Source organism: Hakea prostrata, chromosome 1 (genome assembly GCF_041222555.1).
Source record: "Hakea prostrata isolate BN-2017 chromosome 1, UWA_Hpros_2, whole genome shotgun sequence".
Taxonomy (NCBI): domain Eukaryota; kingdom Viridiplantae; phylum Streptophyta; class Magnoliopsida; order Proteales; family Proteaceae; genus Hakea; species Hakea prostrata.
In genome coordinates, this window is record NC_142600.1 from 3,732,391 (window position 1) to 3,747,461 (window position 15,071).

A 15,071-nucleotide genomic window follows, 5' to 3' on the forward strand; every position below is an offset into this window, starting at 1 on the left:
ATCCGGGGGAATCTCTAAATCTGCATAAATTGACACTTCAACTTGTAATTATAGCAAAATAAATGAATAAATAAAGCAATATGATCTAAGATCTGTAATAAAATTACCAGGTAATTTCATCTGGCTTGACCAGTATAGATCACTCTTTTATTGACAAATATTGGCTAGTATAGCATATCCAAACCCTTGGAGGCACAGATGGAAAAGCAGCCAAGTGCTATTGTATGGCATTTCCACTATAAACAAACATTTTCAACAAAAATAAAAATGTCTCTGGAACTCACCACCATTTACATTCCTGTTGTCTTATTGATGAACACAACCAAGGGTCAAGGTTGTCCTACCACCATCCACTGTACAGAACCACCACCTCCAATATATCTTGACATCTAATTCCAATGATATTTGACAGCTCTATCCATATGCTTTAACAAAGGGGAGAATGGGTGACAGCGAGAAAAAGAAAGGAAATAATGAAAGATAGAAATACCACAATCTTCCAAAACTGAAAAATCTCGCCATACATTCGAACCCCTACCTAATTCTTGCTAGCATTGCTGGCAAGGCTCTCATAGAACAGGATGTATCCATGGTCAGTATTGCTAGAGTATTCCTGTGCAGATCCAAAAAATGTTTGTACAGCAGATTCATCTATTATCTCCACATTCTCATCGTCAAAGAACAACCAGTGGTTATGACTCTTCACAAGGCTAACATAATGTCCATGGTTGGGCCCACTACCAACATGGACAACAACCGCAAATAGGGAATACTCAAGGTCCGCATCTTCCATTGTGTTGCTCAGCTTCAGTTCCAATGGGAACACTACCCGGTAAGATAGCTTTTTGTACCGGCCAAGCTGCTCAATGTACTTGAAGCGCTTTAGATGAATAACCAGGATATGAGGTGGCTTTTTGATCTTCATCCTCTTCTGGGCTTCCTGCAAACTGTGACAGAAAAGACATCATATTTGATGTTTTGAATAGAAAAACAGACTACTTGCGATCTTTCTTCTTTCATGAAAACCAATCTCAGATAATTTGCAGAGAAATTTTGCTAATTCTAATTGCATAGTATTAACTCCATATAGAATGTCCTCTACAACAGCCGAAAGCTATGATTCCATGGGTTCCATGCACTTCCTAGTTCCTAGGCAAAACTTGTCAAATCAAGAAAGAGAACTTACACGGTGGAGCCGTAGTAGCAGCACCACATAAATTGGACAAAGGACAATGAAACCCAATCTCTTTTATTTAAAAAGGAGAGGAAGTGAGGAACGATGAAACCAGTCCTATAATTCAGAATATGATAACTTGCAGGTGACAACACTAGTAAATTTGAGTTTCAGGATCCATGCACATGCTTGCAAGTGTAGAAGACAAGTGATTCGTCCCTAAGGAAATAAAAGGATGACAAACTCATCCATGTCTCTGAACCTGCACATGCCAACCAAGTCATACCAGCAAAACCAGGACCAGACCATAAACTTCACAGGAACCAACATGAATGCAAATCAGGATTGTCAATACTTAAAAAAGTAGGACTCGATGACCCTTTCATTTCTTAATCCAGGTAAGACTGGGATAGCCATTGACAAGATATATCTCTGGGCACATTATAAATGATTTGAGTAAATGGCAGGTAACAGGAAACCGTCATTTTTCATTCAAGAAAAACAACACTAATATTCGTATAAGCAATTAAGGTACCTGCAGCACTTGTCACAGAAGAACTTGTCCTCTGCATTCAACGTTTCCGTAGAACTGAAATTCTTGAGACAGCTTGTTATTGAGCTGTTCTGTTCAATGTCAAGGCTCAAGTCTAAAAATGTCTCATCCCTCGCTGTTACAGTCTCACATCTTAAGCACCTTGTCTCATTGGTCAGAATACCCTGCATTCACATACATTACTTACATGCCTGTATTTACATACACAAGATCTGCCACACTAATTTATGAACCTTTTTTTTTTTGTGCGAACACTAATTCATGTACTTAATGATCACATTGCTGCCATTGACTATTGGATTTGATGCATAGACAGGCCACAATCAAATTTCAAAGAAACAAAGTCTAAATCCATGAACCTACTGCAATCTTTTGAACATTATCTTAAACGTAAAATAGAAGCGCCTTAGTGCAAATGATCAATTGAAATAGAAAAGATTGGACTTGAGAGTTCACCTGAAAATTTTTATGAACCCATGTAACCAATGGCTCCTTTTGAGCACCATTGGGTAGACCATTCTTTGGTCCATTTGCAATCTTTCCTGATGGTGGAGAAACATCTGGAGAACTTTTCGTAGCTTGAGACTCTTTCTCCAGTATGTCAACAAGTTCATTTAGCAAGAAGTTTAAAAATTCATGGGCATCCTACAAAAAGGAAAGTGAAAACACCATTGTGTTATGAACTGATTAAAATGCTCTTTTTTCAACAGCTATTTTGGGGTCCATCAAAGCACAACAGCCCAGATAGATATGCTAATGGAAGAATTTTAGAAACTCAAGCCTTCCCATCTTTTGCTCTTACAATTACAGAGCAACATCATTTTGAACTTCATCAAGGCCTTGCCAATGCACCAAGCCATAACGGTCTATTTGAATGGGATTTTGCAGCTTTAATCCTGGCTTGATGAACTGATTTTCTATTCCATCACTTACAGATGATTCTCTATAGACTTAAATAAGATCTAGCCATGTGAATGGATTCCAAGTAACCAGACTGGCAACCCAGAGAAGCATTCAAAATCTGGCCAAGCATTCAGGGTTCAGGGTTTAGCAGAGAATTCCACTCGAAATAAATCAAGTTGATCTGACATAAATCAAGCAACTCTATGAATCTAAACATCAAAACATCCAAGAGCCTCATATAAGTCACAAGATTTCTTGAATTTCTTACATGCATCAAGCAAACCTCTGTAACGATGTATAAGTAAGCCACACCAATGTTAGGCTGACAACTAATTAATTGATTGGTCCAATTTTATAAGGATACAGTGTTACAGTTACAATCTGAATACCATCCATGATTTGGACATGTGTTAACAAATCTAAAACATCCTAGTGCTAGGTTGGTCTTCAATGTTACCAAACCGACACAAGGCCATTTACAGCATTTTCAACCATCCAACAGGTAAGATAAATGGAAGATGCATTTTAAGGTATAGCAATTCAATAGGTCTCCCCCTCTGGCAATTTGAATTCATGATTTTGAAACCTTTCAACATTGCTTCATAGAAATTATACGGACATAACTAGAGCCATAAAACAAAATATCAGGTTTGACTGACGTCTGTTAACTAGGTGTTAGGCTGCCAGCTATGATGTCTTTCAGCAAATCATTCAAATCAGATGAACATTAAAGATAAAACCACCATACGTTATGAGATGGATTCTACCTGATACAGAATTTGCAGGGTTTGATATTCCACCACTGAATCATGAATAACTGTGCCTAGGTGGTTTTCCAAAAAAAGACATGCATGTTTCCACATTAAACGTATACCTGGTGCATGTAGCTGCGGAAAAGTTCGTTCTGCTTCTTCAATCTCTGTACAAAACGCTTTGGAGCAATGACACCTGTTTTCTTCTTCTGAGAACTTATCTGTGTTTTAAAATATAAAAAAAAAATAAAAAATAAAAAAAGATTAATTGATGAAAGGAAACCTGTCTGGACACTTTTATTTTTCTAAGAATAAAAAGTTAGCACCACAACAATTAGGATAAGCCACACTTTCTTCTATATTGCTAACCATACGTCGTTAAAGAACAAGAAATTAAAAAAACGGGGGATGGATGATGCGGCAAGAAGCCAAAGAGAAGATCAGAACATGCCACTTAAAAGTTAAAACTGAGAATTGAAGATTAAAGTTTTCATTGGCATGTCAAGACTATCTTTAGATCTGTCTGATAAAGCATGTAACTGATCCAGTCCGCCTGACAGTCTTATATTTCTGGTAAAACTGGAGAAAAAGGCACAACATTTCTGACAAAACCTAATTTCCTCTACTGTTAACAGAAAGTTTTATACTTAAGGGTTTGTTCTTTTGTAAAAAGGAGTTTTGAAGTAAACCACAGAAACACAGTAAAGCAGATGTATCACCAAAATGCGCTTGTTCTTAGGAGTAGGTCTACTCTTGGGTTTTAACAAATCTGGCCTTTGATCCCAAGGATTTTTATTGTAATAGATCACCTTCAAGGCCTGAAGCAGGGACAATTGGTTGCCTATGCGACTTGTGGTTTTATTTCCCCATATAAATCTTTGTGTTTTAAATAGAACCGGTTTTTCTGGTGGTCCAATTCAAGTTGTTTTAGAATATTCTCTTTTTGGCTTAGAGAATTTTCATTTTGAGTGTTCAGTGGAGGTGGATTAGGACTTCATTTTGAGTCTATTTCAGTTTCCTAATCAGTTTAGGTTACATAATAGGTTAAGGATTGGGCTATACCTTTCCTTTTAGTGTAAGAGTCTACTTTGAGTCTTTCGTATAAGCTTGTAAGGGGGCATTATATGAGTGATGAATGTCAACAAGTCAGGGCTAGCTAGGCGCCAACGTGCTTAACGCCTTCACGATGACCACATAATGAAGGAATACATGTTCAAATAATCATACATTGCATAATTTACAAGTTCAAAAAACCAAAAGCTCAACTACATTGAATTGCAAAATGAAAGCAGCAGCAACTGCAATAGAGAGCCGAAGCCACAAACTACCACTAGCAGAAGCATCTATAGTTAGTATGTGGTATACAATGATTAGAATCCAATCAAAAGTCTAAAAGGGTATGACTCCTTTTAGACAGAAGTATGAAATTATTAAGCGCATCAAATTAATATATTTTTTTTAAATAGTCAAAAGACAGGCGCCTTGGGACCTAGGCATGACAAGGCTTCTGTTAGGACCCTAGGATGAGGCCAGATGGAGGAGAGAGAGAGAGAGAATGAGGGTTAGTTGAGATAATAAATAGAGGGAGAAGAGTGAGGAGAGGGGGGGGGTAATGTTTTGGAGAGTCTTGTGGGCAGCCGTAGGCTGAGGGAACACCGTGAGGTGTGGGGGTGACTGGCACCATAGAGACCAGTGTTATCTTGTTAATTCTTGCAACTTTGTATTAATTTTCCAAGATATTATCAGCTTCCAATGATCCCTGCACATCCTGACACATCCCAAGGCACCCACGTTTAGACAAAGAAGTGGTCAACCGCCCTGTCCATCCAAAGATGCCAGGATGCCTAGGCGATGCGTTGATAACTATGGTCATAAACATATTTGACCAATAAATCAAACAAGGCCCAAGCCCAAATCAAAGTTCATAACTTAAAGGGTTGGGCTAGGTTAGATAATGGAATCAGTCAATTTGGTCAGCCTTCCAACAAGCTAGGACCCCCCATCTACTAAACATGTCGAACTTAACCCATACAAGTTTAATTCACTAAGGATCCATTTGTGATGGGATGAAATTTCACTTGAAAAATTCTACTTTTAAAAAATTACATATTGAAAAAGCTCTCACTTTTTGTTTTTCAATGGCACAAACATCGAAAATTTTCAATTTTGCTAGGAACAAATGAAGCACAAATTTCAAACAATTCAGTATAGAAAAAGAAAGTTCACTATATTAAGTCTCAACAGTGTAAAAGATTTGTGTCTACTCTTGCCTTCTAAGCTCCACAAAACCCCGTTGTAACCCCAAGAAGTTTTTGTACCCAACATTTATGTTAATATACACTTCAGTTGCATCAGGAAAACAAAAAGATCAAGTTCGCTTACTTGATTCCACATGGCATCCTGATGTAGAAGGGAAGCCATAAACATCTAGAATGACATTGTGATAGGGCAAGGTACCTTGCCAAGGATAACTATGGTACGTTTGAAGTCAAGAAAAGCGAAGCACAAGAACGTTGTTTTTCGAATTGGGTTAGGACTTAGGAGGAAGAAATAAATGTGACTGTATGGAGTATTGAAATCCTATGCAAGAAATTTTAGACTGATTAGCCGGGGGGGGGGGGGACATTTGAAGGGCAGTAGATGGGCAACATAAGATCAGTCCTTGCCATGTATAGGAAAATGATGCCATCTTGGAATTCAAGATCAGCATTTGACATAGATCTTTAAAGAAATTAGGAAGACATCAGAATTTGAAGGAAATGAATTGATGAAATAATTCTTCAGATATCAAAAGAAAAGTTTTTTTTTTTTTTTTTTGGGGGGGGGGGGAATACTCGACAAATTTGAAAGACCTAATATAGATGTGCAGAGATAAAAAGATAATAGCAGCTCAAATAGCAAGGATAGCAATGATACTGGAGTAAAAGAAGCCAATAACAGCCACAATTGTCTCACTACATCCAAGAAAGACTTCCAGCAGGAATAGCTAATTAAGATTCTGCTCACCAAACATCTAATCTATGATGCTCCATAGAAGCCTAAAAATATGAGGTGAGTTGGACCATGAAGCAAAACAAATGCAGAAAATGGACTCCAAGTATAGCAGCAAGTCCAGCTTGGCCAAATAGACCCCTGGCTAAAACCCTTTCCTAGCAAGAAATATTGATATAAAGCAGAGAGCAATCCAAAATTTATAGAAAACTAGCAAAATTTCACGTGTATATGCATGTGGTTTTTGTTATTTTTTGAAATAATGTAAATATATAAATGTTTTCTTTTAGGAGAACAGATTAAGGATAAAGCTTAAATTATCCCTTTTTCATTTTTTTATTTTATTTTAAGCTCTTATGAGTTATTAAGTTGATTGATGTGGTTATTTGGTGGATTTTTGGGGTGGGATGAAATATAGTGAGAAATTTTTTTGTTGTGAATAATATTTGTAGGAGAATAATAAGGAAGGTGGGCGAAGAGACATAAGGTTTGGGTGAGAGGGTCTTAGTTGAAGAGGTGTACCTCTTGAGAAAACCTCTTAAGGATAGGTGGGATGTTTCGTTGGTGGTGTGATTCAACGGAAATTACACCGGGGTGGTTTGAAAGGGTATGTTCAATGTGGAAAAGGTATGTTGTTATGGTGGAAGGGTATTTTGGTCCAGTAAAAGAAAATACCATAACTAAATTAAAGTTCTACTTTTATATAGTAGTATAATAGTATGATATGATATGATAAAGTTGGGTTTTGTACCATCTACATAGAAAATCACCAATATGCTAGACTTTGTTTGCTCAACCAGATTTTAAAGGACCAAAGTCCACTTTGAAAATGGAAAACAACATGAGCCAGAAAGTATAGTAACCTGACTGAATAAATCTGCCAAGCATGTCAAGAGATTCTCATCTGCATCTCCCTGAATTTTGTTATTTGCAAAGTAATCTAGCAAATGTTCTCGGAAGGGAACACAGAAATAAAGGGCCTGGATACCAAAAAAAAGAAAGAAAATATAGTAAGTAACTAAATACAATCAGGGAAACAGACTCAAATCTAAAAAGAGATATAAACAGACACAATGAGCTCACAATCATAAAACCATTAAAGGACATCCTTCTAACGTAAAAGATCTAATCATGCACCCCTTCAGGCCTCAGGTGCCAATTACTAACCATTAAAACACTGAACAAAGACCTCGTGAATTAATAGGCTCCTCTTTTGACTGTTCTAGTTCTTCCACAATTTCCTACCACATGATTGTAACCCTAAAAGATTCTCAACACAAAAAACAGGGGCGGGGGAACAGGATAGAGTAACAGAGCAAGACAACATTCAAATGATAGTTGTCATGATGACTATGTGACCCTAGGCATTGGTGGAGAGAAAAAACAAGGTAACACCAAAAGTATAACTCACACCAACCATATAGTTCCATGCAAGTAATATCACCAGAAAAATGTTTCTGTCCAGTTGCACAGTGGACAAGGATAGTAATTAGCACTAGAAATAAGGACAAGGTTTCTCAGGGTCAGGAGATTTTTCTCCCCTTTTTTTTTTATGGGGAGGGGTGGAAGATAAATGAATGGGGCATCAAAAAACCCATGTTAAATCACCATCACAAAACATTCTTAGACAAACATAAAGATTCCAAAGAAAGTCCCAAGGTGGACAAAAATGTCTTTGTCACATGACAGCAACAGAATGAAGAAAGAACATGGGAAACTAAAGGATAATCTATTGGATCAACAATGATGCAGATAAAACACATAAATGGGCTTAATTTAGAGAAAATAAGCCTTCAATTGGGTTACAGATGTAGTAGGCCCTCATTCCATTTTAATTAGCCACTAAATATAGGTATGAGGCAGGATTACAGATTTTACAGATTTAATAATCAGTTAAGCAGGATTTCTTGGACTTCTATTATTAATGATGCAACAGTGGGGCAGGAGTAAGTTATCAGTCAGCTATAAATCCAGTTTAGCTCCAGTCCCCTTTCTCTATTATTTTATTGAATCCTAGTCAGCTAGTCAGTTAAATCCACCTCGAGAGTAAGCCATTGGCTGGAGTATTTTTTTTAAACATAGTCTCAGTCTTCTTTAAAGTCCTTTATTTGAATCTCCTAATATGTTTATCCCTTTGGTAATAAGCCTTGGATTGGGTTTTGTAGGTGTTGGCCTTTGATCCCCTGGGTTTTCTTGTAATGGGTCACTTTAATGGGCCTAAGACAAAGGTAGAAAATAAGAAAATGGAATTTATTTAACAAGTTTAGTTAAAGTCCTATTTTGAGTCAATTTACTACTTTATTTTCTGGATGAATAAAAAATTCATTACCAAAGGAAAGAAGGGGGAGGGGAACACAAAAAAGAAACAAGATGACTCAACATGTGGCACCAAGCCTTACAGCAAAGCTAAAAGGGCACACTAAGAGAAAGAAATACATAGCACTAGGCGATAACATACCAAAATATGAGGCCAAGAACGACTAAGCCAAACCTAGGAATTTGAGTCAAATTTTCCTAGTTTTCAAGGCAGAAGACAACCTAGGGTGGCGGAGGGGCACCTATGCACTTAGGTCACCAAGATACACATGTTACTTTTTATCAGCCACTTTTCTAACATTAATTTGCATACAAAATTAGCATTAAGCCACATCAAGTCATAAAAATCAACATAGAACTAGAAGATAGTAGAACTTAAGAAGCACGCCAATCAGTTTTGTTTGAGGCCATGCTAAATACAAAGCCTAAGATATGCATATCATATCTCACCACTTCTCTTAAGGTTATCTTAGGTCTACCTCTTGCTCTTCTAGTTCCTTCAATATGGATTATTATCACTTTTGCGTACAAAGGCACATATAGATCTCCGTTGAACTTGGTCGTGCCACCTCAAACGACTTTCCTGAAGCTTATCACTTATACGAGCAACTCTCAGACCAACTCTAATATGATCATTCCTTATCTTATCCTTCCTAGTTTTGCCACTCATCCTTCTTAGCATCCTCATTTCTACTACACTAAGTTTATCTATATGATTCTTTTTAATAATCCAACACTCTGCACCGTACATCATAGCTGGTGAACGATGGTCCTCTAGAATTTTCCTTTAAGCTTTAATGGAATATGTCTATCACACAAGACCCGAGACGCACCTCTTCACTTCATCCACCCAATTTTAATTCTTTGGGAAACATCATCCTCTATATCACCTCTTTTATTTATGATTGAATCTAGGTATCTAAAACAATCACTCTGAGGAATCTCCTTATCATCAAGTTTCACCACCTCATTGTCTGCCCAATCATGACTAAAATTACAAACTAGATATTCTGTCTTTGTTCTACTTAATTTAAAGCCTCTTGATTCCAAAACTGTTCTCCATAATTCTAACATAGTATTAATCACCAGTTGAATCTCATCTATCAACACAATATCATCAGCAAAAAGCATACACCAAGGGACCTCGTCTTGAATGTCTTTGGTTAATCCATCCATTACAAATGCAAATAAATATGGGCTTAAAGTTGATCCTTGATGTAGCCCAACTGTAATTGGTAATTCATTATTTTGTCCCCACACTGTTCTTACACTTGTCACTGAACCATCATACATATCCTTAACTATGTCTACATATTTACTTACAACACTTCTTTTCTCTAGTACTTGCCAAATTAACGTTGTATGAACTCTATCATAGCTTTTTCTAGGTCAATATATACAATATGAAGGTCTTTCCTACACTCTCTATACCTTTCCATGTGTCTCTTAATTAGGTAAATAGCCTCTGTTGTAGATCTTCCTGGCATAAACCCAAATTGGTTCTTCAAAATTGTGGTTAAGTGTTTCAAACGGGTTTCAATTACTCTCTCCCATAACTTCATAGTATGGCTCATCAGTTTAATGACCTATAGTTATTTCAGCTTTGAATATCTCCTTTATTTTTGTAAATTAGGACCACGATACTTCTCCTCCATTCATCGGCATTTTTCCCTGTGTTCATAATCTTATTAAACAACTTAATCAACCAAACTAACCCGCGAGTTCCTAAGCTTTTCCATACTTCTATTGGGATTTCATCAGGACCTTGTGTCTTGCCTAGTTTCATCATCCTTCGTGCTTATTTTACTTCGAACATCAAAATTCTCCGCATATATATTTGAAAATTGGTGCCTTGGTGAATGGTGTAATTGTCCGAATCACATATGCTTGAAGCATGCTCGTTTAGTAGACTAGAGAAATAGATTTCCCATCTTTCCTTAATGTCCTCAACACAAACTAGTACTTCACCATCTCCATTTTTAATACATCTAACATGGTCAAGATCTCTGCACTTCCTATCCCTTATTTTAGCTATCTATAAATAGATTTTTCCCCTTCTTGTGCGCCCAACTTACTAAATAACTCTTTATACTTCTTCTTCTTTGCTTTTCTTGCAATTTTCTTAGCTTCATTTCTAACCAACATATACCTTTGAAGATCGTCAACATCCTTAGTTCTTTGTCGTGTCTTAAAACTAGCTTTCTTATTCCTAATGGCAGCTTGAACCTTACTATCCCATCACCAAGTCTCTCTATATGGAGTTTTTCTTTTGATTCACCTAGGACATCTTTAGCCACCTTCTTGATACACATAATCATCTCATCCCACATTGCATTAGTGTCCCCCTATGAAGTTTGACTGCCAAAAAAGGACCCTGAGCCTACTAAGGAAATTATCCCATAGTTTTTTCTTTTAGTATTTGCAATTTGTGTCATCACCCTGTATACACCTCACTTGATTAAAATCTCAACTTTTTCTTTCTCTTATCGTAGTTATCTCAACATATATTTTTCTCCTTCTTTTGTGTTTGGGTTTAACATTAAGCCTTGTACATAGGGTACTCACCTTTTATTTGTGTTTAAGTTGATATGGAGATCCTCATATTTATTTGTTCTAGCAACCCTCTAAATACAAGTCATCATCTCATGCCACGTCACATTCGGATTTCCTCTTAAGCCCACTTTCCTTGTTTGCCCAAATTATCAGTAAATGTCCTTAGTTACTCTCTTTTAATCTCCACCACCTTTTCTCAGGGTGCATAGGCTTTCTCCTCCTACATTTCTTGACATTGAGGCAAATATCCAAGGTCACTAGTCTAGGTTGGGACACTAGGCTTTCCCCAAGGATAACTCTACAATCCTTACACCCAATACGCCTACCCATCTACATCAATGTGACTGGTACGAGTCGAACCTTGTAAATAAGAGTTCCACTATTGAATGGCCCATAAGTTGAATTCCCCAATGGTTATTATAGTTTTTATCACTTTTTTTTTCAATAAACCAAAACCATAGTGCTTCTCCTCCATTCCTTTGGCATTTATCCTATGCTCTTAATCTTCTTCAACAACTTAGTTAACAAAGTTGTTTCCACTAATTCAACACCTCCATTAGAATACCACCTGGACGACCTACTGCTTCAAATATATATAATTTGCGGTTTCACTATATCATTACAACCTTCTAAAACGTAGTTAGATGTATTGTTTCATTTAGAAAGTTGTAAAAGTAGTATTTTCATCTCCTCATCACTTACTAAATATCATTGTCACTTTTTACCTCCCACACCCCCCCCCCCAAAAAAAAAAATTTGTTAAGTTGTTGAGTTCATTAACTCTCCCTTCTTAAGCATTGTCTCTAGAGGACCTGGAACCATGTGCAAAACATCCTTGGTTGCCTTCAATTGATCTCAAACAAGTAAGTCTGAGCAATCTAACACGAATCTTCCTTCCAATACCAACAAATGACCATTTTTCGCCCTTGAGATATCACAGCTTTAAACCAGAATACTTTGGTTAAGAATCATTAGCAAAACTTTAAATGATGTCAGTGGCTAAAAAGAGAAGGGACATCAATAGTGAGAAGAAGTAATGAGAAAAGATATCATAGCCTAAGCTTGACAACAAAAATGACCTTAAACAGAGTTGAATGGCATAAGAAAACTAGTCTGCCAACCCCATTTAGTTGGGAAAAGAATTAACTGACTTGGCTTGAGCCAAGAGACAAGAAGTATCCTTCTATAGTAAACAGAGGAGTTCCCACCGTCCTAAAACTATATAGACTTCTGCAAACTATCAGCAGCCGTAACCCCATATAGCATAGGCCTCAACAGCGGGACTTGATGCTCCCCATATCTAAGCTATTACTCTAGCTCGATAGTAATTATCTAACGTCTGGATTACAGCTTGTATGATTGGCATATAATAAGGATAAGTTTTATAAGGACAGATATCAAACCAGCAATGTTTTCTGGAGCAAAGTGTCAACATAAACTGATTGTAGATGGAATTAGGATATTAAGATGGTGGATTGGTAGCACAACGAAGATAGCACCAAAACTGAAATGCATTCACCAGTGCTTAGGAGCTGTACCAATAATTGATAAGATGCCGGAGAGTCCACTGGGGGATGGTTCGTTATGCAAATACATATGAGTGAATCCATAAGAACACAACACTCGCAATAATGAAATTTTCAGCCTCTAACCAAGACGAGAGTAAATGTTACCCTCAAAGCATAACCCACTATCCCAAGATCTAACTTTAGAAATACAAATAAATCGCAACACTACAGACCCTGCTCCTCTCCCCTACCCCAAATCAACAGAAGACACCCACGCAAACACAAAAATAACCATGAAAACCACCATATAGCGATGGTAGTAGAATAATTAGCAGAAATCCGATTGAATTGCGAACTTTCAAGCAACAACAACCATCACGACAGAAAGCATCCACTACGCCCAGGATTTACCCTAAAATCATTCATAGAAAGGTAATCCAGTAAACGAATCATTTATCATCAATCATACGAATAAAAGATTAATAACCAAACCTGTAAAACACTGTTACAGTAGCAAGTGTTGCCGAAATTCTCCAGCCCAAAGTACCTCTCGCCTTCGGGAAACTGGTCACCTAGAACTTTCTCGAGCTTAGAACCTGTGGCACCCATAAGAATATCAACTATGAAACTAGTTTCCTCTGATTTCCTTCAGTTCTCCAATTCAGTCTCCATGAACAAACTGACTTCTAACTATTTCTTTCAATTAAATTTCTTTAGGATCCTGTGACGAGAGAGAAGAGCCGTCTGAGAGAAGAGAAAATTTTACAGCGAAGGATGGCGAGACGGAGAGGTCGTTTCGAAATCATGCAAAAGTTTATCGCATTGGTACATAAGGAGGGCAGAATCGGAATTTGATCTCAGGCTCACAGCTTCTGTTGACCCGTGCCCATGCGTTACTTGCAACTTGCAACCCTCCCCGTCCATTCGCATGGCTCTCCTCCTTCTTGACAATTTCTTTTATATCCCTGAAATCAAATTTCTTTTGGGATTTTTCGCATTTCTGTTTCTGGGTTAAAAGAAGATTTATGAATAAAAAATTAAATAAATATTCTATGTTTTTAAATACCTCATTTATTGTATACAAGGGTTTTTTTTTTTTTTTTAATTATAGGACCTCTTCTGTTTCTGGACAAACAAACATCAAAATCAAAACCTTTCAAAAGAAAAATATCTATTTATTATTTAAGGAGAGTTGTTTTATGTTAAATAAAAAATAAATATCTTGACCGTGGCACTATGTTGAAGCATCATAAAAGCTTTTGACTTGGTATACAAGTGAAAGTCGTTTCACATTTTATTCACTGGAAAAGACTTTTACCAAAATTGAAGGAATCCTGGACTTTACATTTAACTCAGTTACTCTTCTCCTTGGCAAAGATGATTCAACACCTTAGTCTGAAATTTGTTGCGAAAGAGGTTTCAATCATTTTTCCTTTGAAGATGTCAAACTTTTGAAGTTTTTTTTTTTTTTTATTTGATTGGCCTCATCAAAAAATTTTTTTCAAAAACCCCTCTTTCAATCGTAACATTTTATAAGGCTGTTATAAATAAAAGTGTAATTACTATTTTTATAAATAAAAAATTCATTGAATTTGAATTATTGGCTCTAAATTACATATATTCAACAAAAATTATTTTTAAATAACAAGCTACCACCATTATGGTAAGACTGATTTAGTAATGACCAAATAATAATATATGAGTACCTCTTTTCATTTTGTAAATATTTATTTATATATATGCACTCGTGTATTTGATCAGAAAATTATAATGGGTCATTTTCATAAATTTTTTAATTTTCCATTATTTTCACCAAACGAAATATTTTTCAACCACGAGGTCAAAATTAGAACGGATCAACCAGTCAATAAAACCATTTTTTACGAATAAGAATTAATTGCTTTTTGTGAAATCCTGCCAAGGGTCGACTTTTTTCATAAACGTTAAGCTCCTTCAATTTGATTTGGTTCTGACCTTCTGAAAATTCCAGTAGTTTCAGATTTCGTTGTTCATCGAAACAATCAAAAGTTTGTTTTCCCAAAAGTTTATTCGACAAGAAAATTAGGTTAGCGAATACTCATTTATTGTAGAGGAGTCAGTTGTTTGCAATTCCAACGTTGTCCGATTGAGATAAAGCATTAAAACCTATGTTATATCACTTATTTTTATTTTTCCGAGTCATAATATCCACTCAAGAGCTGGGGTCCTGGGGACACGGTCAAAGATGAAAACCAGAGCTTCTCAAACAAGGTTGGAAGATCAAATACCGAGTCTAAAAACCCTAACCTCAAGTCTGAGAGAGAGAAAGTGATACTATCTAG

At 36.5% G+C, this 15,071-nt stretch overlaps 1 protein-coding gene across 1 annotated transcript; it reads right to left on the reverse strand.

The window, feature by feature from the left end:
- Nucleotides 1-136: 136 nt before the first annotated feature.
- On the reverse strand, nt 137-13,659 carry UBP3 (ubiquitin-specific protease 3). Its single transcript, XM_089155881.1, has 6 exons — nt 13,243-13,659; nt 7,237-7,353; nt 3,505-3,603; nt 2,184-2,372; nt 1,710-1,891; nt 137-947 (listed from the first exon to the last, which is right to left on the reverse strand). The coding sequence occupies exons 1-6, from the start codon at nt 13,357-13,359 to the stop codon at nt 539-541; spliced, it is 1,113 nt and encodes a 370-aa protein (XP_089012007.1). The 5' UTR covers nt 13,360-13,659; the 3' UTR covers nt 137-538.
- Between the last annotated feature and the right edge of the window lie 1,412 nt (nt 13,660-15,071).

What these genes read in the sequence shown, in the direction of transcription:
- UBP3 (XM_089155881.1), bottom strand. Translation starts at nt 13,359, where the DNA reads ATGGGTGCCACAGGTTCTAAGCTCGAGAAAGTTCTAGGTGACCAGTTT. An exon ending in TGGCAGATTTATTCAGTCAG is followed by an intron (nt 3,604 to 7,236) that starts GTTACTATACTT and finishes TTTAAAACACAG; the next exon opens with ATAAGTTCTCAGAAGAAGAA. An exon ending in GGGTTCATAAAAATTTTCAG is followed by an intron (nt 1,892 to 2,183) that starts GTGAACTCTCAA and finishes ATGTGAATGCAG; the next exon opens with GGTATTCTGACCAATGAGAC.